Here is a 26,335-nt window from a genome sequence, read left to right as displayed (position 1 = left end):
TCCCATCCACTTAATTCACAGTGCAGTTTGCTTTTATTCCATACACGTGGTAATAATGTTTTTAGCAAAATTTTTTGACTGCAAGTAAGCAGAGAGTAAACTATGGTATTTTTGCAGATGAAGTTTAAAACCAAACATACTGTTTGAAAGATGGTTCTGAATCCTGTTTTGTCTAGCAGAAGCTAGTACAGTATTTAAATGCAGATATCACTCTTTTAACAGTCAAGATTTCAGCTTCTGCTCTATAAATATATAACTTCAGACTTGCATGTAATCCTACAAGTTAGGTATGGGCATAAACCTTTCTAAGATAACATCTCTAAGATGAGAGTGAATATCTCTGATTGTTCATGTTCAGAGATATTTTACGATAAAAAGGGCTAGTATTTGACGTCACTTATTTGTCATTGATTTAACACATTAATTTCTGGGGTGTTTTTTGTTTAATTTTATTTTAATTTACAGTGCGTTTCTATGAGGGAGTAGTAGAGCTGTCTCTTACTGCTGCTGAGAAGAAAGATCCCCAAGGTCTTGGCCTTCATTTCTATAAAAATGGAGAACCAGAGGAGGATGCTGTTGGACTCCAAGCTTTTCAAGAGAGGCAAGTTTTTGGGATACCCTCTTAGCATTTTTGTAGGAGCATTGATTTCAGCTGACTAGAAATTAGTCCCTTTGGTGAAGGCATTGAGGGTAATAACAAGCAAGCATTTTAGAATAATATACACAACATTTTGCCCAACGTACTTTCCTAGATTATCATTAATATGGCAACAGCTTAATTTGAAACAGGATAAAGTGATACATACAGAAAACGTTGTGATCTGATCATTACAGAAGTATTTGTTAGAAAGACAACTTGAGACCAAACTAGATTTTGTGAAGTACTTGATAATATCCAACTACACAGTCGGATATCTACAAAGGCATGCAATAATGAAACTTAGAAGGTGGTTAAAATTGTGTGGCTTTAATTTTCTTTTGCTTTATTTACAGATTAAACAGCTACAAGTGTATAACTGACACCCTTCAAGAGTTAGTGAATCAAAGTAAAGCTGCTCCCCAGTCTCCCAGTGTACCCAAAAAGCCAGGTCCTCCAGTTCTGTCATCTGACCCCAACATGCTAAGCAATGAAGAAGCAGGACATCATGTAAGAAATTGGAAAAAAAAAAAAAGACTGTATACTAGAAAGTAGTGTGATTTTAAGTGTTTAACCATTTATTATCTATTTTTAAAAAATATATATATATTTGGAATATTTTTGTAAAATAGATAAATTCAAGATGTATCATGTACTGGCTTATTTTAGAGTGTTAAGAATACTAATGATATGTAAATAACATACGAAATTAAATGTTGTCATTGATATATTCAGTATTCGATGCAACATAATGTCTTTTTTTTTTTCCTCCTTAGTTTGAACAAATGCTAAAGCTAGCTCAGCGTTCAACAGATGAACTTTTTAGTATTGCGCTTTACAACTGGTTGATACAAGTTGACTTGGCTGACAAACTGCTACAGGTGAGTGATATTCAGGGAATAATTTGTTGGAGGGTGCCACTTAATAGACAAGTTCATTGTAATAATCCAAATGCTTTAAAAGAGAGAGCAAGAAGATAACTGTTGTCTTTATAACTTTTTCAGGTGACTGCCCCCTTTTTGGAACCTTACCTTGTTAGGATGACCAAGATTGACCAAAACAAAGTCCGTTACATGGATTTACTGTGGAGATACTTTGAAAAGAACAGAAATTTTAGTAACGCAGCCAGAGTCTTGGCTAAATTAGCTGACCTACACAGGTGCGGATCATGTGCGATTTATTTAATATATGTATAGTTAAAAAATTAAAAAAAAAAATTAAAGCCAAGGTCAATGCCTTTTTTTATTCATTTGCTGTTTTAAAAAAATCTAAATAAATGGAATAGTTAGCTTCTGACCCACATCTTTTTTGCAAAAAAAGTATAATTTATGTATCATATGGTAACTTACAATGTATTTCCTGTTTTAATGGTGTGTGAAATGGTAATTTCTGATGCAGAATTTTATAATGCAGTAGTGTAAGGATAGGGCAGCTGATGGAGTAGAATGCAGTAACTGCCAGCATAAAGAAAGTGTTAAATGGGTCGAGTAAAATTTTTTGCATGACTCAGTAAAATCAGGAATGAGTGCTAGCTAACTTTCAGGGTCTAGTTATATAATATAATTAACTCTGATAATTTTATTACGTACTCATTTTGAATTATAATATTTGTTTTGCAGCACGGAAATTTCTCTTCAGCAGCGTCTTGAATACATTGCACGTGCTATTTTGAGTGCCAAAAGTTCCACTGCCATATCCTCTATAGCTGCAGATGGGGAATTCTTACATGAACTAGAAGAGAAAATGGATGTAAGACAATTTATTTTAGCTACAGTCTCTTTGTATTATTGCACTTGGTCTCACTAGCACATGGCATTTATTTTTTTACCAAATCTGCCAAAATTGTTTTCTGTACTTTGCTCCCTATGTGATTAAATTAAGCAGTTTATAATCTGAGCTAAGACAGTAGCACATTATATTTAAATAAGGTAATGTTAATACTGAGTGTTTTCTTCAGATTTGATTATTTTAATCCAATCTTGAAATTGTTTCTATGCAAGGTTGCAAGGATCCAGCTTCAAATACAAGAAACATTACATCGGCAGTATTCCCATCATTCTTCAGTGCAAGATGCAATCTCCCAGCTTGATGCTGAGCTGATGGATATAACGAAGGTAGTTAGAAATTTCTCTGCATTAAATGTCATTTTGTCGTATTTGGGGACTAAGCGGGAATGCTCTGCAAAGAATGATCTAATGCTGAGCAGAAAATGTGAGAGATAGTTAGACATTTCTGGTCTCAGAATGCCTGTGTTAGACTTTCTCTTTTCGATATTCCTTCAGTCTCCTGTACTTCAGTTTTTTCTTCCTTAAGCTTCAGAGTTCGTGATTTATTGGAGCATTGTATTGGAAAACAGCATTCTTAATTGTATCTTCATGGAAAAATAGGGATTATATTTAAGAAGTTAAACTGCTTATACTAAATGAAAAATCATTTTAATGTTGTATTTGACAACAGTTATTTAAAGTACGCCTTTTCTATGTACCATATGTCTACCATATAAGATATGGAAAAATTGATTTTAAAAATTTTCAAGTTTTCTCTTTACTCTACTTGAAATGTCAAACCTGGTCTTTTTTTTTTTTTTATTTCTTCAGCTTTATGGAGAATTTGCTGATCCTTTTAAGCTCTCAGAGTGTAAGCTTGCAATTATACATTGTGCAGGTCATTCTGATCCTATCTTAGTGCAAACTCTCTGGCAGGAAATCATTGAGAAAGGTAAGTCTTAATGGACCAAGACTGGTACAAGCTAGAATTATAAGAAAACGGTATAATTAAAACTTTTCAGACTGATTAAGCATTGGTACTGGTGCATCTTTTCTGGAATATTCTTTAACGTATTTGATAGGCAATAATCCATTAAAGTTTATAACTTTGCTTTGAATGTGTAAAAGGTATAGGTTGAAACGTATTGCATTAGTGGCTTGAATTATCAATTCCAGATATTGAAGTGTTGTTCCATCTTAACATTTCCTAAGTTCCCATTATGTATGGAATTTAGCATAACTCTGAAATTTTATCTGAAGGTATTAGGTAATTAGTATTAGGAAAATCTAATTAAAATGAAAAGTGGCAAAAAATGGCAAGAACTAAAGAATTTTAGGGGGAATTCAGTGCTTTTATAACATTGACAGCAGTGGTTTTTTCATTTACGTGTAGAGGAGTGGAGTCCTGGGCACTATTTGGCAAGCCTGGCCACTCACATGTGATAATCTGTCTCCATCTGTGTCATGAGTGCATAATTTGCTCTTCTCCCTTGCGCCCTTTTTTTTCCTTGCGTTTTGTACCGAGATAGCCATTGAGCAAACAACACTGGCAGTGATTTGAGAAACAAGCTATGTAGTTTTGGGTTTTATTTTCTTTTATTTTTTTTAAGTAGAATTATATGGAATTTTGAAGAAACACAGAAATATTTGAAAATACATGCATTCATCCTTTCACTTAACTATGTTGATATTGCTTTGACATATGTAGCATAGTATTTTTGCAGTGCTGAAATAAATTTAAGTATCTCAGTATAGCTATTCATAATGTGGAACTTCTTATTTTTCTAAACATCTCATTATTTTTATTTTTTTTCTTTCAGAGTTGAATGATAGTGTGTCTCTGAGCCCTGCTGACAGAATGCAAGCACTTAGTCTAAAGATGGCATTGCTTGGAAAGATATATGCTGGCACACCTCGTTACTTTCCTTTAGGCAAGTGGTTTAGCCTGCATAGCGTATAAATATATGTATTACTTCAATGGGTCTCAAATTTTTCTGGCTACTTTAAAAAGACTATAACGTAAGAAATTTCAGTCTTTTTTTTTTTTTTAATCTTACAAATGGAAAGAATGCTGATAATTTCATTCCTTCCAGTGCTTGCAATACTTAATTGACATATTTTGTTGTGAAATTTTTCCATGTATCTGGTGAAGCAACGCATTATTTCAACCAGTATAATGGAGCTGATCTTCATGGTAGTTAGGTGGCGCCTTTCCTTTTTATCCAAGAAATTAGAAGCAAAAGCATTATTCTTACAACTGGTTCATTGGTATAGTAACTTTGATGAGGGACTGAGAAGAGGGAGGTTAGATGAGAAGTAGAAATTGTTGCCTCTAATCTTGTAAATACAGTATAATTGTGTGTTTGCAAAACCATTGTGAGTATTACAGTTGTAGTTTTTCCTAAATTTAAGTAGACTTTACAGGTTTTTATGATGAATTGGAAGAAAATGAAGCTTAGGGGGCAGCAACAGTTAGATTTGGATGGCTATGAAAATCACAAAGTAATTAAGTTTGTTTGTATCAAAGTACCAAGTCAAAATGCATACTTATGCATGTAATAAGGTCTTAGGCCACCACATTTGTCTGCTGTCTGTTGAAGCATCTGTTACTGCAGAGGCAAATTCAGAATCTGAATTCAGAAGATCGCGGAATCTTTTGGAGGTTCTTTCTCCTTTTGAGATGCTCAGACACTATGACAATGTGGTGTTATATAAAAATTGGGAAACTTAGTAATCAGTATCAGGTTATTATTACTGATGCTTAAACATGATAAAGATGATGTAGTTTTGCATATAGAGCTAACTGTGCTAGCAAATGGAATGGTAATGTGTTTTGTGCTGAAGCAAAAGTTGATGAACTTCTCTTAATAACATAGTTTGGTATCAGAATTATAATAAAGAGTTCAGTCTGAATAATTCCTCTCATGCATTGCTGATAGCTTAAAACCATTCTTTGGAGGTAGTTAGGAATTACATATCCTTTTCCTTGTACAGACTGGAGGAGACTTGTATATACTTCACTGGTGAAAGGTGCCAACAAGGATGCAAAAGACAGAAAATCAGACTTGGAGCTACTAACTTTTGAATGACCTTTTTGCTAGATTGGAATCTAAGTATCTCATTTTATTTTTTCCTCCAGACTTTTTAGTGCAGTTTCTAGAACAACAAGTCTGTTCTTTGAACTGGGATGCAGGTTTTGTAACATACACCATGCAAGAAATCGGCGTGCCGTTGCCAAGGCTGCTTGAAGTATATGACCAGTTGTTTAAAGCACGGGTAAGGAAAATAGCCACACACATAAAATAGATAGTTCAACTACTGTCAAAGTTTAACTGGCAGAAAACATAAAATAGTATTAAGTGTGATTATATCAAAGTATCAACTTCATAGCTTTTGTTACTTGTTTTTTACTCAGAGACTTCTGGTGCTGCTTTTCATCTGTTGATTTTATACACTTCAGTATAAGAAAAATTGTTTAAGATTTTGTCAATTTTTTACTTCATCTACATCTGATTTAGAATTAAGTAGGATTACAATTGTTATGCTGCAGAAGGAATGCCAAATTTTGAATGTGTTAATTTCATTTCTTTTCTACTCATGACTAAAATTTGCTGTGTCATCAGTATAATCAGTGCAATAGGCATATTTAACAAAGATTTGTATTTTTAAATTTTGCTTTTTAAAACAAGTTTTCTGAATTAAAACACTGAATAATTTCTTTTCATGTGGGTCCCTTAATGTGAGGAATAAAAAACTTTCTAAAATTTCTTAACTTTACAGAATCCTAGGTAATGGAAAACTGAGGTAAATTTCTGTAAGTTTTTAGCATTCAAACTTTAAAACAGTCCTCAAAATATAGATTTAATGTAGGTTAAGATAGAAGTCCTGCTTACCTTTGATTTTTGTTACAGTGAATGAATATCAAAGCTAATCATTTGTATGCATCTGTTGATCAGTTTTGTTTCTTTTTATTAATATTCATCTTAATAGTTTGCACTCTCTTTTAGGACCCCTACTGGAATAGAATGAAAAAACCCTTGCATCTTTTGGAGTGTATTCATGTATTATTGTCAGGATACGTACAAGATCCAAGCCGGGTACTCATGAGGTAAAAAGAGCAGTTATATCCTAATGAAGTATACAATAAAATATATAAAATATCCTAAAGCAGGACACTTCAGCTATTTCCAAAGCTTTTCTTCTGGGTGAATTTTTAGTGTTTGTTTTCAGGTGGTAATTTCCAAGACTCCTAATTTTTTATCAGTTAGTGAGAACTTGTAGGGTCTTCCCTATATAACTGATTCAGTAAAAATTATTTTCTCAGTAGCAGATTCAGGGGAAAGTGACAGTATTATTTTGTAAAATTTTTGGCAATGTATTTTAAAAAGCAGTACAGACAAATTGGAAGGAATCTGGCAATAGTGTGGAAAAGTGAAAAATAGTTTTTTTTTTTTTGAATGAAACAGTGTAATGTTTCTTGAAGAAAGACTGGTAGCAACCAGCTTTTGTACCCTGGAGAACACTAAACATGGGTATAAATCTTCCCAAGTTGTTTTTAAGAGGCTGGTGATTAACTATTCTCCAAGTTAGCTTTAAATTTGGTATTGGAAAAAAGTGCTAACTAAAATAATAGTTAATGTACTTCAATAAATTTCCTGTATTCTGTAGAATCTCTAGTGTTTAGAGTTTCTGTGAATGGACTGTAAAAAATTGTAATCCTGCCTCAGAAAAAAAGAGCAGAATTAGACAGTGTCATTCTAACTCTTCTTAAGATCAATTTTTGTAATTGTGTTGAAAAATACACAAAATATTCCCTGTTCAAATACATAGTTTACCTGCCTTCCTTTTTTGGGCCTTCTGTGGTAAATATTCTATCTCGTTAGAATTTGTGAATATTATGAATATATATCAAATTTGATTCATTTATTCTCCCATTATGGCTGGCTTACAAGCACTAGACTTACAAAACCATTTCTTATAATAATGAGCTAAATAATTAAAAGTAGCTGAAATGCCTTACTGATACATTATTCCATTAAAATGTTAAGCTTACCTTCTATTTTGGAAGAATTCTCATATCCAGAAACTATTCTTCTGAGTTTTATGTGTTCTTCACAGGCGGCGATTCACGAACGTTTGCTTGGATGCTGTTAGCTGTTACCTGGTTGAACTTCAGTCTATGAGCCCAACACTAACGGTGCAGACTATCATTGGGAATTTTAAATCGCTACAGGCTAAGTTAGAGTGGCTTCACTGATTGACCAATACAGTAAAAATCGCACAGATAAAACGTACTGTGAAATGAAATTTCAGGTTTCCGCACTGAATCTCTGGAAGAACAAAAGCTCATTGAATTTATAAGACAGTTGCATGTCCTGCCAATTATTGATTATGTGGCCTGCCTGTTAGTCCTACAAATTTGTTGCAGTACCTACAAATTGTGGAACGCGAATGAGGAAAATAATTTGTTTTGCCACTACCACATTTTTTAATTACAGAAAAGCTTTTTTTATACTATTGAAATAAAGTACATTGTATGTTTTTTCTCATGAAAATTAAAAATATTTGGAAAATATTTTCTTTTTTCTTTGTTTAACATAAGGTAATGGAGAAAAGCAAGAGTTATAATTTACTTTACAGCTGTTTTACAAGTAATAAAGCAAATGACAACTGAAAAAGGTAAGAATATGATAAATGCACGTGCTGATGGAGTCAGTTTATAAACACGGTCAGGTCAAGGAATAGTGATTCAAACATAACTAGCTGGGCATTACTGGCAAGTCTTTCAATAAAAAAGATGTTCGTTGCTTCCTTGTTATCACTTTCATTATCACCTGTATATAGTATGTTTGGATAAAAGTGCAGAAATTAGCAACCAAATTCACACTGCAAGTGAAAGGATTAAAAACCTGTGACATTATTTTCCCTATTCCATTTTAATAAACATGTTTTCTCTGTTAAAAAAAAAAAAAGACTTATACTTTCAGTATGTGGACACAAGCACATATATGTTCCTTAAAATGAGCAACATCTGTGCCTTATCTTGACTTCATGCTTCCTTTAAAATTTCACTCTACACATAAATTTATGCTTTGTCCCTGTTTCATTGCCATGAGTTGTATACATATCTGATAACATAAACTGTATACTGTGCACAATAAATTACCAGTTTATGTGGGTATTTTTTTGCAAATAACTTTCTAATGCAAATAACTTTTGATGTAAATCAGAGGTAAGGGAGAAGAAAATGCATTTGTGTATGAATACAGAGTAGGTAATGTATTTTTTTTCCAGCAGAATGAGTAACTGATATACATACCACAAGTGTTCAAAAATAGAAAAAAAAAAGTTGTGAGTTAAGATATTCATTCACATGCAGGGTAACTATTTATGACCTTTACTACCAGCTGTTATTGTAGCGTTTTGTTGAAAGTGTAAATGTCCTTAAAAACTGCCTGGTCCATTCTAGTGGGTTTCTATAGACTGCACCTAGTAAAGCGTTATGTAAATTAGAATAATTCTGGGTTGTTGGTTGTGTTTTTTTTTGTTTTTTTTTTTTTACCTCTTATTAAACCAAAAAAAAGATGAAGTATTAATATTGGCTTTTCCAAGCCAGTGTCAGTGTTGAAGTTCATTCAAAAAGTGTTTAAATAGAGAAACTATTTTCTGTAGTATAGTTACCTTGGTCTGGCTGCAGTTTTGTTCATACCCCATAGGAGTGATGACCCAAGTCTTGCTTGATCCGTTTAACTTCTCGTGCTATACCATCTTGTTTGCCTAATGTGTTGAATCACCTTCTGTAATCTGCTGTAATCTTCTGTAATCTGATGGCTGTTTTCAGACCTAGGCAAAGGGATGAAGGGCTGAGAAGTGACACAAATCAGAGGCTTTTTTTCGACATTATAGAATACAAATCCCTCTATAGCGACATGCTAGAGGAATTTCGAAGTGCATCAAGCATCACCTTCGATATTTTTGTCGCATGTTATTTCAGTACAGAATCGTAGGACCGCTAAAGTCACGTAATGCAGCAGTCAGCCCATCCCGCCGCGCACACTTACTGCGGCACTCAGTGCCACCATTACTGTTCTGCCGAGCGCATCCCGGACAGCCTCATTTTCACACTTCCCGCGCTCTGCTGTGGAACGCAGAAAAGAAGAGGAGGGAGGCAGGGCGGAGCGGTGCGGCAGTCTCGCGATGATCTCGCGGGATCTTCCGTCACGGAGAAGGTCGTGGCGGGGTAGAGGGGCGGCGTCTGCGTGCGCTGTTGGCCCGGCAGCCGTTGGCGGCTGTTTGTGTCGGTGTTCCCGCGCTCCTTGTGGAACGAAGTGTGTAACCTGTATGGCTGAGCTCAGGTGCTGCCAGTGAACTGTGTGAGAGGAAGCAGGGGCTCGTTTGCAAAGGGTCCTGTGAGAAGAATGAAAACTTGCGCTTTTTCTTATCTCTTTAGAATGTGGAGAAGGCATTTGGTTTTCTTTGTAATGGTTACCTAGAGATTTAATGAGAATGGAGGTCAAGCTAGACGTTCTCGTGTCTACATCTATCAAACAGAGAAAACCGTGGACTCGCATCACCTGGATTGGGCAGGTGAGTGTAAAGAAGTTTAACTGAAATAACGTTCTTTAAAGAGTAGATATCTTTCCATTATATAACACTTTGCATCTCTGTTTACAGAGAGGAGGGTAAAAAAGGGGTTAGTTTGAATGCATTGCATTTACAGGTTGCAGAAAATAAAAGCGGTATCTTCTAAACTGGTCTTGAGACTTGAGACTGGATGACAAGATTTGAGTCTTTCACAAGATGTGCCTCACGCTTGAGTCTTGTTTGGTGGTTCTGGTTTCTCATATCCTTTCGTTTTAAAGTACATCATTGAAAATTTTGGACAAGGGCATTTTCCCATTCCCAGTTGCGTGTGTTGAAAGATGCTTTATTAAACCTCTTTACTAAGATGAGGCTGGATTTTATCTTTTTGTAATGTACGATTTCTCTTTAATTAGGTAAACTATCTAAGGCCCATTCTGTTTGAAAGTAGTGGCAAAAATCTGTCTTTAAACAGGACAGGATGAGGGAATGGGTGTCTGCGTTTGTTGGCACGTGGTTTAGTTGAGATACTGTGAAGAATTTTTTAATAACGATTGTGAGTTTTGTTTAATAATTTAAAATCTGTCAAAATGAAGTAGTCTGATGCTACATATGATCCTTAAATCATAACATCTCAAGTTGGAAGGAATATATAAGGATTGTTGTGTTATAAAGCAGGTATGCTAAAGAATGAAGTTTAATAGGATAATCACAGCTGTAACATTCTTTCTTTCTTTCCCTCTTCATTATTTTTTCTAACACTTTTATGTCTTTCTTTAATGTTTTGCAGGCTGAGTAGAAATTATTTTAAAATGCTCTTTTCTTTTAACAGGAAAAGGAGGCTGTTTTTCTTCTAGATGATAAACATATAAATGAAATTAATCTTGTATCAGGGAAGACAAAGAAGAAGATTCCTCAGCTGCAATCATTGTTAAAAAATGTGATTGTCTTAACAACATCAGTAAATGGTTAAGTATACTATTTCATGTATTATAAACCCAATATATTTAGTTTTAACAGTTTAGAAAGGTATAGTACCTGAAATATGTTCCAGTTCACTTTCAGCTTTAGAATTGTGTCTGCAATGGAAAGGAATTTTAAGTACTTCATAATAATGTGCTTCAAAATATCTCCCTCCTGATGAACACAGGCGCTTGGCTGGCAGGATTACTTACAACAGGAGAGTTATTTCTTTGGAATAAAGATCAGGACTGTTTAAAAATAATACCAGCAGTTGAAGAGTCCAGGAAGGTAGCTACAGCAGCACAAGGTAGGTGTTTTTCAGATTGTCTTTTGAAAAATCAAGTAGAGGCAAAAGTCTCTTTATTGTAAACTGTTCTTGCACAAGTTAAAAGCTATATTCTAGTATTGTTTTGCATCTCTATCACTTGTCTGCAAACTAAACTGTGACAACTGTCCTTTTTGTTACTTAAATAATAGATTTCTAAATGCAAAAAAATGGATAAACTGCCATCAATTTTTAAGTGCAGTTTATATTTTGTTTGCAATGGTTAATTATCAATTGTAGAAAAATATTCTTTATTTAGCTTATGAATACCTTGGAGAAGATATAAATCTGATTTAACTGCTGTATGCATCATTTTAGGTTTATTTTGTAGGTAGGATTTTCTGATAAGCAGTGATTAGAGAGACTATTACAAAGGCATATACTTGCAAATTTGTTACTAAGTTGCATATCATTTAAATATCATCTTACTGGATAATCTCATTGACATCAGGTTAGAAAATGAAATAGTGTAGAAGCGATCTGTCATTTTAAGGAATACATGCAATTCATTTAGGAGTTGAGGGTGATAAAAAAGCAGAGCTTTTATGCATTTATTTGTAGTTTTCATAGGAGGGGTGCTTTGAGAAAGACTGTTTCTGATGGTTGAGTCTCCTGGGAAGATAACACAAAATCCATAAGAACGGGCATCCCCTCTGACTTACTGCTTACTACTGCCAAAGGCTAGCATTAATGATGAGGTTGGAAATCAGAGGTACTTAAGGAGGCAGCTTGAATTTTTTGTGGTAGAGATGAAAGTAATTTTCCAGTTCTTTTTAAAGTCTAAATCTAGCAGAGGATCAAAAATAATTCTGGTGTTTACTGTTTTTTCTAGAGTGTTTGATGAGATTGTATTTGTATGTGTCTGGAGATGGCAGAAGGGCACTATTAGCTACTCCTACAGCGTGTGTCTTTTTGTGGGAGAGCACAGAATATGAAAACACACTCTCTTTTAAAAAGTCTTCTGAGCGGTGGACTCAAATTTTGCCTAGTGAATCAGTCACATTGCCTTCTGCTGAAGAGAAAGAAATTGGAGTTCATGCTGCTTTCTTACAAAATGAGGTAAAAAAACCAAAAAAACAACAACAACAAAAAAAACCCAAAAGCATCCAACCTTTTGGCTTTCCTGGGCCACAGTGATTGAACAGAAATAGGTTGGGCTGCATACACAGGGCTGCTTCGAAACTAATGCCTCGTATTTATTTCCATGGAAATTACAACCGATATGAAGAGTGCAATAACACTATTTGGTAGAGTAAAATCTCAGCTACAAGGCACTATTTTTCAGTGTAGTCACAACCACTAGCTATGCATTTTCATCGTCATTGAATAGGAACCTACATGCTGTGCTAGTGAAGATCTGCGCCAGAAAAAGGGACGCACTGTTGCTGTCACCACTGCTGAAATGCACCACATACTGTCTCATTGTGCTCACATCCACTGATTGGTCTCCATAAATGTTCATAAGTGTCGATGAATGTCAGTGGATGCCATTTTTTCTGCATGGGAGAATTCAGTGACACACCTTTTCTTCATCCGCACTTCCGTGTCAGACTGCCCCTCTGCTGCCATCTGTCTCATGGCAACCATATGTAACAGAGTGGAAAGGTTCAGCCTCCACTGCCATAACACCAACATCTGCCTCTGACACCATGGGCCGAAGTTATAAAATGGCAAGCATTATATTTTGATCAGCCCTCATAAAATATGCTAAATAGTTCATGTATATAAATAATAAAACTTATTTTAATCTTTTATATTTTTTTAAACAAAAAAAGAGCAACACAGAACTAGTGGGATATGTGACTTGTTTTTGTGAAGCTAATGCATCAACCCCTGGTTCCATGGCAGTGCCGACAATTCTTAGTGAGCTTTCAAGGGTTTTTAATGAAATTTTTGATCTTGGGAAATTTTTGATGAAATTTTACTCCTCTGGCACTTCATCCTTAAAAAAGTTGATCACTAATATGTATGCTGCCAAAAAGTGATGACATGAATAAGATGTGATTGTGAAGGAAGGGATGTTTTTCTCTGGTGGGGATTACAAAAGACTCCGGTCAGATTTTTGGAGATTTTTGCACAACTCTATGCACTCCATTTGAAAATTCTCAGATCATCTATTTATGTCCACTGAAAATGGAGTTCCAAATAGAACAAAAAATGAGGATTTTTTTTCAGCAATCTTGAAGCCTGTTCTCAAATGCCTTTATCAAAAAAGGGAAAGCATGGCAGTGTATTTTCTGTTGTTCACAGGACTGTGTTCAGCCAATGAATCAAAACGCACACAACCCTGTGCTGTCAGTTGAGCTGCACTGCCCTGCGCCCTCCCCATACCCCGGCTGCAGCTCAGGCAGTGCTCATCGCACACCAGTGTTTGGCTGCTGCGGGGTGATGGGTGTGTGCCTGAGGCCGGGCTGGGCTGCTTGGCAGGCAGAACTGCAGGTGGTGCAGGGCGAGGGCTGGAGCTGGGCTGCATGTGGGGTGAGGGTTGGTCATTCCCACACACAAGTAAGTATGAGCAGCAGAAGCTAGAGTGAGTGATTGGCTCTTTGTTGCATATACATTTCATCGTTCATTTTATATGAAATTTAATGACAATGTAAGAACAGCCTTGCTGGATCAGATCAAAGTTCATCTAGCCTGTTATATTCTTGTCTGCCTTAAATTTATGAATGACGATATTTTGTTATTTTAACTCATGATCTATTTTGCTTAATGTAAAAGTACATTAATGCACTACTAGGATTTGGAGTTTATTTTGTCTTTCTTTTTTTTCACAGGTACTAGGTGACTGTTGTTTGTGCTCATTTGTGTTTTACTCTGGCGAGTGTTTGGTTTTAACATTTTTGATACTTCGCTGGCATGAAAATGGCTTTAAATATGCCAGGTACACTCAAAGTTATTTGAAGTTCACTAACATAAGAGAAAGATTGTATTAAAGTGTATTTTATGGTGAGGTTTCAAAACTGCATGTGAACACATTTACATTCACATGCAATTGGTTTTTCTAATCTCTTTTGTTTCCTGTCATGTTTCAAATTTTCTTAGTTTTTTTATTTAGAGTAGCATACAATTTATTTTCATATTCATACTCTTGAGTAGTCCTATGTTAGATCTCATTATGCTGTCTGAAGAGTTTCATGGGTAGAATGCTAGTCTCTTAGTTCTGTAGCACGGATCTGTATTTATTTAACTGTTCTATGTATTAGCCTAAACTGCTGTTTCATAAAAATCTTCTGCTTAAATTTTTATAACTTCTTCTAATTTGTAAGGTTTAAGAAGGAAATTAGTGGGATTTTTTTGCTGTACGTTTCATTTGTTTTTGTCTGTTTTATTTACAATGTATGAGTCATTCCACTCAACGTATCTGAATTATCTCTTTTTGTTTTGTTGTTGTTGTTTTTGTTTTTTTGATATTCAGTTCTTTGCCATACCAGATCCACTGGGTACAGCAGACTTGTTCTCTTGTTAATTTAGTGCCTCAGTGTGTATCTATAAAGTCAAGAGGAGCTTTGCTATCTGCATTTGCAAGAGATGGACTCTTTCTTGCAGTAGCTGTTAACCAAATTGATCCTAAGGTATGAATAATAGGCAGTACTTAATAGTTCCACTTGAATTAAGTCTGATAAAAGGAAATTAATAACAAATTTTAGATGGGATTTTCAATATTTATATTGGTACATGTGACTGTATTCATATTGATATTGATAGGCATGAAATTCTGTTATTCCTCCTAACAAATGACAGGTTAAATCTGAAGCCAAATCCTGATGCAGTTTTTAGTGCTAATGCTGTGCGGTATTTAGCATACAGGAATGGATAATGCAGTCTTAAAAACCTTCAGTTATTTACCAACAAAACAGAAAAAGTTGCATTTTGAGAGTTTTAGAAAAAAAGGTCAAATAGGATATCTGTTATATGCTCAATATGTAATCAATCTTTAACTATTTTTCATATGTAGAAATAGGTATACAAACTAATTAATAATCTAAATAATATTAATTATTGGAATGCAGTGGCAAATTGACATGGAGTAGTATTTCCAGAGGGACATCAGATGTAACAAGTAACTTGCTAATATAAATTACTTTTAAAACAATTGCAATTTTGGTGTAAATATTTAGTAGCTTGTTTTTGTTTTTAACATTTACTTTCTTATTTTAGGCAACTCAAATTTTGTTTTTAAACACCCTGAATTTTTTAACTGTTTCGGGTAATGTTAAAGGTTGCAGTAGCAAGAGTGGCACTGTCCCATCAAAGTTTATTAGGTAAGAAATTGATCTTATTTCTGATTTTGTTGTGCTCTTTTGCTTCTTTTTTTGTTTTCATTTTTGTTTGTGTCTTTGAAGAGGATGTTTTTGTTTGTTTATTTTAATAAAGTTATCATAAGATTTGATGCAGAGATTTTGACAGAAAAAAAATATTTTTCCTACCCTATCTAGGTCTTACTGGATCGGTGACATGAGTTGGACTCCTGATGGCCTTTTCTTGGCTTGCATGTTAAAACGTGGGTCTTTGATTTTGTTGACTGGTATGGGTGAATTGCTGACCTTGATTACTTCTGGCTGCTCTGTAGAATTTGGACCAGCAGAGTTTATTCCAATTCATCCGCTAATAACATACAGGTAAAAGGATTTGAAAATATCTAGATATCTTTGTCTGATTATTATACCTTACTTTCAAACATACTTACTGCAAATCTAAATTTCATCTTTCAAGTTCAGTCTTTTACTTTTTATGTCTCCTTTCAATATCTGTTTCTCATTCATAGTTCTATTTCTTGTAATGGGTTTGTCATCACGAAAAATCATGATAATGTGAGTATACATTATTTGATTTGTTTTATTTCAATTGTTTGAATTTGATAATAAGTAAAGATAGCATGTGTTTGTGAGACGCAAAGAAACTAAATTTATACCAGTACTAAAAGTGTACATTTGTTTTAATCCTGTGACATTTCTCTATTCTTTTTAAATTTTACTTAAAGAACTTTGCTGTGTTTCCATCTCAGATCTTGTAAATGATATGTGCATGATCAAAAACAAAGATTTTTTAATAATATTTGAAGTACTCCAGTTTTCTAAATTTTGAAATTCAGCTGCTGGTTGTATAGGAGAATATAAGGATCTGTAGTAACACCTTAAAAAGGAAATCAGAGGTTACAAAAAATTAGCACGTGAATACCTGGAAGAAACAGAATAGAATCTAAACATTATTGTATTGAAAATGTGTGTGTATTAATAAAAAGCAGTGATATATTAATGATACATTATTGCATTGATGTGTTAGTTTGTACTTTTCATCCTGGTATTTCTGAAATTCCAATAGCATATAATGTTATATCTCATGAAAGCATTCAAAAGCATTATAATACTTTCTTAAGCCGTCTGGTTGAGAATTCACTTATTAAAATGTATTAAAATACGTTAATTATGGGTACGTATTGAACGTGTGAAGGTACTTCAAGATTCAAATCTTGAGAGTTTTTTTATTTTTCATACCCGACTACTAGAAGTAGGACTTCATTTTCAAGCACTTGTTACACACAGTAAGACTCAGAAAAGAGGGTGCCATACAGAGGTTTAAACTCAAATTGGGAAAAACATTTAATACTTAAACAGCTTTCAGTATTCCTATATTACTCAGTTGAATTTAAAGAAAAATTATAGGCTACGTTGCAACTGCAGCGAAATACTAGCATCTTGCAAGCATAAACAGTGTTATTCAATGTGCTAATCTTTTGAAAACTTAAACGTTTCCTTAAAAGGTATCAGAGATTGGTGCTGGGACTAGTGCTGTTTCACACCTTTGTAGGCAACATGGACAGTGCGATCAAGTGCACCGTCAGCAAGTTTGCAGATGACATCAAGCTGAGTGGTGCACTTCACATGTTGGAGGGCAAGAATTCTATCCAGAGGAGCCTGGATAGAAAGCTCTGAGAGAGACGTGGGCCCATGAGAACCTCATGAAATTCAACAAGGCCAAGGGCAAGGTCCTGCACCGGGTCAGGGCAATTGCGAGCAGAGATACAGGTTGGGCAGAGAGTGGCTTGAGAGAAGCCCTGAAGAGAAGGATTTGGAGGTGTTGATAAAAGACTCAGCATAAGTCAGCAACATGCACTTGCAGCCTAGAAGGCCAACTGTATCCTAGGTTGCATCAAGAGAAGTATGACCAGCAGGTCAAGGGAAGTGATTCTGCCCCTCTGCTCTGCTCTCGAGATACCCTACCTGGAGTACTGTGTCCAGTTCTGGGGCCCCCAACACGAGAAGGACATGGAGCTGAGTACATGTGCTTATTTCTTCTGTATTAATAATAATTATTAGTAATGAATGTTATTCATGTGATTTTTATATCTTATATTAAAATGTATCTTTATTTTAGACAGCACAACTCTTTGTGTCAAGACTCTAGTCAGTCACTTGGATCTTCAGCTTCTGAAAGTGATCTTATGAGACAGAGATTTTCTGTTGCTTGTCATTCAAGATTGCCCTACCTCATTGTCTCTGATGGATTCATGATAACAGTGCTAAGATTTCATAACAATGTTTCACCAGTGGGATTTTTAAGATCCCTTTTGCTTGATTCAACGCAACGGCTTGAAAATATCCGTAGGAATCTCATGAACTCCCAGGTAGGGTTATGAGCTTTTCACATGTATTGTTAAGTAAAATAAAACATATATATATATATATATATATGATGCAGAAATGATTCTGTAAAACCTCTGTCTCCAGATTGCTGCTATTTTAGAGAATCAGCAACTGTCCAAGTGGTACTGCCTGTATTTATTTTGAGTGTTGTTAACTAAGGCTTGCTAAAATATTTGTTTATTTTATATCACTGCTCAATAGAGCTAAGTCTGGGAAAACAGAAACCTTTGAAATAAAATGTTCTGCAGTTGTTGCCAATCACCTAACTTTATGATGTAATATAATAGATATTGAGAATTTTTTTTGTGTTTGCTGTTGGAATAACACACATCTTCAAGTGGCTATGAATTCGTATTTTGAATTTTTGGAGAAGAAGAATATATTGGCATTCTCCTATGAGCTAGAAAAGTGAGCAAGAATTTGAGAACGTGGAGAGATGTTGCTATTAAGATGCAAGGACATAAACACTGTCAAACAAGCATGGTCATTTGAGGGATCAGGAAAGCAGATTCTTTGAGTGTGAGAAGAGTTACCAGATGCTGAAAAAAATGCAGAATTCCAAGGCATGTCCAAGTGATAGTTTGTTTCTCTGTGAATATATATGCTTCCTTACCTGTTCTCCCTTTCTGTCTGGGATTTTAAAACTGAAGCTTCTTAAATGAGATCAGTTTCCTTTTTTTATTTCGTAAGTATGTAATTTGATTTAGAGACAAATAATGTTTTGTATTATTGTTTCTTTTAGACTAAAGGGAGACATCTGTGTTTACGATCCCTGTTGTCTTTAAAAGACAGCCTTTTGAAACACACACAAAACCATACCTCCATCTTCTTCAGTGTTCCAAAATTTCTGGAAGAGGACACAACAGAAATGAGTCAGAAAGCCACAGACTTACTGGTACGTAATCATGTTTTTCCTTTTCTAATTATGGAAATGATTTCCTCATATCTAACATATTCTAACTGTAAAGTGTTTTTTTTCCCCCTAAAATAATAGTTTTTGTACATTGCCCTTACTAAGTATTTTAAAAAATAAGCTCTCATTTTCAATTTAGGTGCAAGGTATGCAGTTTTTTCAACTTATTATTTTCCAGTGATGATATTAAACTTCCTGAAAAAAGCTTATTAATATAATTACATCTATTTATAGCTTAGTCTTCAGCTTCACTGTGTAATGAAATATTACATCACAGTGAATATAATAAAGCTGTAAGGTACACTAATACAGTATATTATCCTAAGAAATTTCTTTTGATCCTAAGGAAATCAAATATCTATTCTCAGTTTCAGATAAATCTTTCATCGGTTCCAAAAATCTACCTGTATCTTATACAAAAACAGCTCTGGGATCAAAGTCACTGTACAGCCTTTCTCAATTCCATTTCATGCTTTCACTTTTTGAGCTTTTGTTGAATGATACTGTATTTTACAGTTATCTGAAAAAAATTCTACCTCTAATTCTAGGCTAAATAAAAACAAGTTTTCACTTTCCCATTTAAAAACAATTGCTGTCCTTATGCTGTGACTTTTTTTTTTTTTTTTTTAGTTTGGTAATTTTATTTTTATCTGCATAATTATTCCAAATAAAGATTTTTAACAAGCGCCTAGTGAAACTGCAAATGGATTAGATGTATTAGCAATTAAGCAAGTTACAAATAAAACTTTTATTTGTGAAAGTCACTAAGTAGTGATTTTTGCAGACTGCGCTGTGGTAATAGATTTGAATTAAACTGGTTGCGGTGATTTTTTAATTTTTTTTTTCTTTCTTCCTCGATTTAGGATTATGAAGATGAATCTGATGATGAAAAACTGTTTCACAATAGCTCTTCTAACCCCGTCAGCCAAAGAGTCCTTTCTTTTGTTGGTAAAGCTGATCAAGGCCACATAGAATTTGCATCAATGTTTGATACTATTCATGCAAAAGACAATACTGAAGAGAAAGACAAGTTACCAGTAGAACTGAATTCTGTTCAGAGAAGTCTTATTACTGCATGGCAGATAGGGATTTCAAAAAATATTGAAGAAAGAGATACTTTTCTGAATTACACAGTAAGCTGCATTGCCCATTTTTTCAACATTCTTCAGTTTGTAGAATGTTCTTCGCTAAACCAGGATGCATTTTTAAATAAATCTGTAAAGAATTCTCACTGGATTCATTGTGTTTTAAAATACTTTCAGCTGTGTTTAAGTGTCTTACACTGGCACTCAAGAGCTGGTATGACCGGGCATGTGGCAGAGCTAACATTACAAACACTGAAACTTATGCTTGCTCAGAAACAAGGTCAGTTGTTCTCAAAAAATCTTTTGGCATGCTTCTGTCTTTTGAAGATGGTTTCTCATACTCTAAGTAGTACTTGCATACCACAGCATGAGAACTTGTTTGCATCTCCTGGTGTTAATAGTCTCATGGAGCTTGATTCATTCATTGTGCCTATATTTCTATTTCTGGAGGAGAGCACAACTCAGGAATTCAGCTCACTGAAATCTATGCTTAGAGAGCATCCTCAAGCACTGAACTGCGATTCAAAAACAGAAAAAAGGTATGAACAAAATTTGCATGAAAAAGATACTAAAACAACTGTATTTTTCACTGATATAGTAATTACAACATTCTTTTGGTTTTTTTTGTTCTGCTCTGTGAGAAAGCATGATAATCATACAATGGGCTGGGTTGAAACGGACCTCAAAGATGATCTAGTTTCAACCCCCCTGCTATGTGCAGGGTCGCCAACCAGCAGACCAGGCTGCCCAGAGCCAAATCCAGCCTGTCCTTGAATGCCTCCAGGGATGGGGCATCCACAACCTCCTTGGGCAATCTGTTCCAGTGTGTCACCAACCTCTGTGTGAAAAACTTCCTCCTAATATCCAACCTAAATCTTCCTGTCTTAGTTTAAAACCATTCCCCCTTGTCCTAACACTGTCAATCCATGTAAACGGTCATTCCTCCTCCTGTTTATACACTCTGTAAGGCCACAATGAGGTCTCTCCAGAGCCTTCTATTCTCCAACCTAAACAAGTGCAGTTCCCTCAACCTTTCCTTAAAGGAGAGGTGCTCTAGCCCTCTGGTCATCTTAGTGGCCCTCCTCTGCACCTTTTTTAAGAGCTCTATAGCTTTCTGGGGGCATAAACTTGAAATGTGTGCAGATGAGAGCTCATACGTATAACTGAATATGATTTAGTTACGGTAACTTACTACTGTCAGTTCAGAGATAAATTGTAAGGGAACAGCTCAAGGCGTGTTTCACGATTCAGGGTATTTTTACTGTCTTTTACTCAGTCCCTTCCCTCCCAAGCAGAAGTTCTGAACTCGGTGAAACCAGAAGGCTGCTTGCTTGTAATATATCTATAGTTTTAGTTAGCAAACTTTGTATTTGATTATAGAAATTGTACAAACGATCTGGAGCATTCCACTGTTTGGAAAATACAATTGGTATTGTATGAAATAGTGGTGTGTAATTGCCTCTGATCAGTTTTAGGATAACTCAAGAAAGGTATTAGTCACAATCCAGTAACAAAAAAAGGGATATCTTATCTCACCCCATTCCGAAGATAAGGTCTTGCTAGAAAATTCCCAGAAGGAAGAGATCTCTAAGTAAAGATGTTTTCCTGTTGGCCAATAGCCCTTAAATGAGTTTAGAGAGGGGTGGACCCTGGGTGAATTGCTTCTACCTATGCTCCTAGGTCTAACCGCTCCTCATTGTCAGGTGCTCAATTGCTGGTTCAGATCTTGGCCTAACAGTTTCCAGACAGCATTGTTATTGTCTGAATATTTTTCTGCTGCAGATATCTAATTAATTGAAGTATGTTAATCATTCAAGCAGACTGTTCATTTCCGAACAAGATGCCTGAGAAGCATTTTATCTCAAGAATTTCATCTTCCTGTAGTGGAAAGTATTTGTGTAATAAGCTTAAAATCTAAAATTAAGCTCACTATAAATTTGATGGGCCACTTTAAATTGTCTGTGACATGATAATCCACGTGTTGGGTTAATTGTGCTGCAAATACAGAGTAGTGCATTCATTAAAATGGCTGGCTCTGTATGTATAAATATTGGAAATAGAAGTGATAGAGAACAGACTACAGATGTAGTATGATCTTACATAATCTTTCTCAGGTCCACAGAAGTGCATCCCTGCTGTTATTGGTAGGCTTATTACATATCTGAGCTGATACATTTGATAGTACTGCGTTAGGCTATAGATAATGGGTAGCCCTAGATACAAGCTCTGCAGACAACTGTTCTGCCTTTGCTCTTTTTGTTATGCTTGTATTTTGTATTTCACCAGGCTTTATAAAGGTACTGATGTTCTGTTTTGATGTTTATCTGTGTTATTTTATTTCCCTGTTGTATAGACAGGCAGGGACTCACTTTGAAGTTGGTGTTCAGGTGCTTGAGGGTTACTAATTCTTCTGAATTTGCAAAGATATACTGATGTTTATTGGTCAGAAAGCAAAATGCAGGGCAAAAATGTTTATTTTTCCCCTAGTAGTCAGAAAAACAGTTTTGTTTGTTTGTTTTTTGAATATATAATGCAAAAAAAAAAAAGTTGAACTCCAGTTTCTCTTGCTTTTTTTTTGTGTGTGTTTTACTTCTTGAGGTTGATTGTCTTATGGCGGTTCTTGTACAAAAGAGTGGTTTGTTACTGGATCCAACTGAACAAAAAAGCGCACAAGAATATAGAAGAAGAAAATGTTGTCTCATTGCTTTTAAGCCATATACAAGCAACTATCCAGTCCTCAGGAATGATATTGGAACAACACTTCAAGATTAATTCTATAGCTGGTTAGTACTTTGGAAAGAAATACAACTGTTAGTAGCTGAACAGTTAACTGTACACTAAAAAATTAAGTCCAAGCAGCAACACTCACTGAATAGCAGATTCAAAAATAAGTTATCAGTTAAACTTATCTTAAAATTCTGATCAGAACTCTCTTTATACTTCATGTACCAGTACACCTGTAGATTATATTATAAGCTATAGAGCTTGCTAAGCTAAATTTAAAAAAAAAAAAAAAAAAAAAAAAAAAAAAACCTGACATTTTGCTTTGAATCATGTCCTAGAGAATCTGAAACGAAGTCTGGTTTGTAGTATCTTACTTCTTCTGAGGTGAATGGGCAAGAGGATGGTTATCTTAACTGGATTTCTACTTAGATATCATAGTCATTTTGTATGATGGCTATGTGCATGAACATATAGTGTATGTGAATGCAGTCAGCCTCTGCTGATCATACAGTTCAATGTAGTGTAATGTAACATACTTAATGTAAGACATTTGTTTTGCTAGACAAATGTGGTTTTAGCCAAATCTCATGTGCACTGGTGTCCTGTCCTGTGTTCCATCTTCCAGGAAGCCAGGCTTCCTACTTAGATCTGCCACTATGATTCTGTTTCCTCTCCATATCTTTGATCTCTCCCAAATATGATACTTTGAGCTTTGCTTTCTGTATTGCTTCATACAGCACAGTAGCTCCTCTGTATCTCTTTTCATTCACCTTAACAAAAATATGCAGTTTCCAACTCTTCCTTTCCACTCATTCTTTGTCTTCAGTTTGCAAATAGTCATGGAACATTTTGTGGATGATCTAGAGGGACACGCATGCAGATTAGCCAATCAGTATCTGAGCTAGCTGTTGCTGATTGATCCATGCCTTTTCTTTCCTGATTTTTCTGCTTCTCTATGTGGTAGCTATGCTCCTTTGGAGTTTTATCTATATTTCTGTTCATTTTATCATAACTGCATGAAAAACAAATACAGATGTAAGAATTCACCTTTCTGTCAAAATACTTTGGAATTGCACAGTGAATTAAAAGATGTAATGGGAAAAGAAGTGGAGAAATGAAATGTGTAACAGTCTACAGACCTGTTTTGAAATTCTTGAGCAGTAAAACAATATATAGGTTAAATATAGGAAATAATTTTACAACTGTTTTTTACAATGAAAATAAAATAGCCCACTGATTATACTCACAAGAAATCTGAAAACATAGAAAATGTTTTTCCCCCAGTAATAAACTACTGTGGAACTTGAAAAGTGACATTTCCAACTGTATATGCTATTTATAATCTCATTGTGTGTGAACCTTTTAGGAATGATCATTACCCAAATTGACTTTTTTTCATTTAATAGTGACATAGCAATTAAGAAAAAGAGCTGTGTGGGGGTTAAAGAACATTCAGGAGTCATCTTTTCTTAGATAAACTAGACTTATTTAGCAGTGACAGTAAAAAATTGCTGGAGATGTACATATTATTTTACTTTTCACAAATCTGTAATTCTGAAGTGAGTGTATGTTTACAGATGTAAAACATTACCTATATAGGATTTTTTATTTATTGTACATGTGATTTCTGTAGGTGAGGAAAAATTCCTTTTAGGCTCATACAGAGAATCTGTGGATGTTTGGAAAAGATGTCTTTGTGAAATCAAGGCAAAGGGTAAGGGGTGAAAACTTTTTGCTGGTGATGGGAGGGGAGAATGTGTATTGTCACTGTATGTAGTTATTCTTGATTTTCTTGATTCCTGAAATGGATGCAAAACAGGCAAAGGTTTAAGTCAGAGTTTGAATAGGGACCAGCCAAAAGTTATGTTAAGAAAAATCCTTGCATTTCTGCATTAATACCAATTTTCCTTTACTTGTAGAGTGTTCAGAACAGAGAATCCTGAGCAGGAAAGTAACAATGAAAAACTGATGGACAAGTCAATGCCAGTGACTGTAAAATCAAATAAATTAGTGGGTGAGGATAGACAAAGCAAAATAAAATTTGTGACAGGAATTTATTTAGGAGTTATTTTGAAACAGAACAGTATTTCTTCCCAAGCATCATAAGAATTGTTTTTCTAGTTAATTAGTGTGAGGAATATATTGTGCAGAAAGAAGTAAGGATACTGAAAGCCTTCTGAATCTCAAAGCAATCTCTTTTGTGTTTTAGGTAGCCCTTCATTAAAGGATAGGCTTTCTTGAGCTGTCCTGTCTTTGTCTCTTAACAGCTATATTCTGTATTGTTTAGAAAAGTGCCAGGTTTCTAGAAATGAAATCATTATGGATTATAATTAACTTACTAGTAGGTTATAGTTTGAAGGAAGATTGTGTAAGGACCAGTTGTTCTTTCATACATACTTCTCAGAGTAGATGTTTGTATAGATATGTTTCTGGAAGAGGAGGAATACTTAGTTTAAGACCTGCTGACTTTTGGGGGGGGTTATTGTTTCCTTTTGTAACTGGTCTTTTTTTTTTTTTTTTTTTTTTTTTTTCTATTTTAATGCAGGAGGAAAAAGGGTGTGTTTTCTTCAAAGTAGATACTACCTTGCTATATTATTTTGCCACCTATATCATTATAACTTATGTGAGGCTCAAGGACTCTGTGATCATCTGGTAGGAGAGATTCTAAGGCGATCACAGCTCTCAGTGAGTCAGATGGAAAATTTTTCTGGTATGTTTATATTACATAAAATTGGTTGTGCATGTTATACTGTTTGGATAATTTAATTTATATACCCACGTACACATTGTATTGCTTTCCTTTTTACACTGGACTGAAGCCTGATTTGTTTTAAGTTACTTTAAAGATGTTTTTCAGATTTTCAGATGTCCTTGTTGGAGTAAGCAGTCAAACATCTTTCACTATATAGTGAAGTTGTGGCCTGTTAAAATATTCCAGGATTCGAATCTGCTGAAGAAAAGACTTTGCATAAGAAAAGCAATGGGGACATAGTGCAATTTTTTTTGTATTGATCTTACTTTTTTTTTTTATGATACAGTATGCTGAAATAGTTGATTTAGGATTAGTCACCAATCTGAAATTGATAGTGGGATATTTTTTTTTGCAGATGCTTGTATCAGTATTCTCTGAAGTCATAATGTGGCATCTGACTTCCTAAATTTGAACTTTTTGATTCAGCTCTGATCTGAACATGGATACTAGAGGTCCATCTCTAGTCATTAGAAACCTAATATAAGTCTTTTAGTATAACAGGTATTTTGTGAAAAAGATGTAGCTCTCACATCCTGAAAACTTATCAGTAAGTTAAAGAATACTGTAGTTCTTGTTAATAATATATATTTTTTTTTAAGTTAGAACAGTTTTATCATTCAAATTTAAAACCATTTTCCTTCATGTTTTGATATCTGTTTTATTTATTTTTAGACACTAAGTATTCTCAGCATGAACTGTGGATGATAACAAATGTTCATACTGAAACTGCTATGGCTGTGATTCGATCCATGGCTCGATTCATGGCTGCTTATTTCACAGATCAGCTTCTCTATATCTTTCCCCCGCACAAAGTTGATATCCTGCATCCACTTCACATCAAACCAGGTATTTTCTTTAAAAGCAATTTAATTTGCTGTGTTTAACTTGTGTGGGTTTTTTCATGTTGGCTATTGTTCTTGTTCATTTGTTTTCAGATAGAGT

General features: G+C 34.7%; 2 protein-coding genes across 5 annotated transcripts in view; both read left to right on the top strand.

Annotated features, from left to right (window-relative positions):
- The window catches only part of NUP155 (nucleoporin 155), a 30,534-nt gene extending 22,556 nt beyond the window's left edge, over nucleotides 1–7,978 (top strand). The window contains exons 25-35 of the mRNA XM_010725349.4: nucleotides 466–601; nucleotides 994–1,147; nucleotides 1,414–1,518; nucleotides 1,642–1,796; nucleotides 2,257–2,386; nucleotides 2,638–2,751; nucleotides 3,235–3,355; nucleotides 4,224–4,334; nucleotides 5,543–5,679; nucleotides 6,411–6,511; nucleotides 7,522–7,978. Coding sequence (XP_010723651.1) covers nucleotides 466–601; nucleotides 994–1,147; nucleotides 1,414–1,518; nucleotides 1,642–1,796; nucleotides 2,257–2,386; nucleotides 2,638–2,751; nucleotides 3,235–3,355; nucleotides 4,224–4,334; nucleotides 5,543–5,679; nucleotides 6,411–6,511; nucleotides 7,522–7,660 — 1,403 coding nt within the window. The 3' untranslated portion in view covers nucleotides 7,661–7,978. The remainder of the gene's footprint in view (nucleotides 1–465; nucleotides 602–993; nucleotides 1,148–1,413; nucleotides 1,519–1,641; nucleotides 1,797–2,256; nucleotides 2,387–2,637; nucleotides 2,752–3,234; nucleotides 3,356–4,223; nucleotides 4,335–5,542; nucleotides 5,680–6,410; nucleotides 6,512–7,521) is intronic.
- Nucleotides 7,979–9,614: 1,636 nt separating this feature from the next.
- CPLANE1 (ciliogenesis and planar polarity effector complex subunit 1) overlaps nucleotides 9,615–26,335 on the top strand; it is a 60,082-nt gene continuing 43,361 nt past the window's right edge. For all 4 annotated transcript variants that reach the window (XM_085213097.1, XM_085213096.1, XM_085213098.1 and 1 more), the window contains exons 1-16: nucleotides 9,615–9,758; nucleotides 9,854–9,990; nucleotides 10,817–10,952; nucleotides 11,135–11,254; nucleotides 12,105–12,331; nucleotides 14,050–14,156; nucleotides 14,691–14,847; nucleotides 15,434–15,537; nucleotides 15,712–15,894; nucleotides 17,651–17,900; nucleotides 18,662–18,814; nucleotides 19,696–20,456; nucleotides 22,516–22,700; nucleotides 24,275–24,355; nucleotides 25,187–25,351; nucleotides 26,066–26,239. In XM_085213097.1, coding sequence (XP_085069223.1) covers nucleotides 9,904–9,990; nucleotides 10,817–10,952; nucleotides 11,135–11,254; nucleotides 12,105–12,331; nucleotides 14,050–14,156; nucleotides 14,691–14,847; nucleotides 15,434–15,537; nucleotides 15,712–15,894; nucleotides 17,651–17,900; nucleotides 18,662–18,814; nucleotides 19,696–20,456; nucleotides 22,516–22,700; nucleotides 24,275–24,355; nucleotides 25,187–25,351; nucleotides 26,066–26,239 — 2,890 coding nt within the window. In that variant the 5' untranslated portion in view covers nucleotides 9,615–9,758; nucleotides 9,854–9,903. The remainder of the gene's footprint in view (nucleotides 9,759–9,853; nucleotides 9,991–10,816; nucleotides 10,953–11,134; nucleotides 11,255–12,104; nucleotides 12,332–14,049; nucleotides 14,157–14,690; nucleotides 14,848–15,433; nucleotides 15,538–15,711; nucleotides 15,895–17,650; nucleotides 17,901–18,661; nucleotides 18,815–19,695; nucleotides 20,457–22,515; nucleotides 22,701–24,274; nucleotides 24,356–25,186; nucleotides 25,352–26,065; nucleotides 26,240–26,335) is intronic.

Source organism: Meleagris gallopavo, chromosome Z, assembly GCF_905368555.1.
Source record: "Meleagris gallopavo chromosome Z, MGAL_WU_HG_1.1, whole genome shotgun sequence".
NCBI classification, from domain to species: Eukaryota; Metazoa; Chordata; class Aves; order Galliformes; family Phasianidae; genus Meleagris; species Meleagris gallopavo.
The sequence above is the reverse complement of the archived record's forward strand: the minus strand, read 5'-3'. Positions and strand labels throughout refer to the sequence as shown.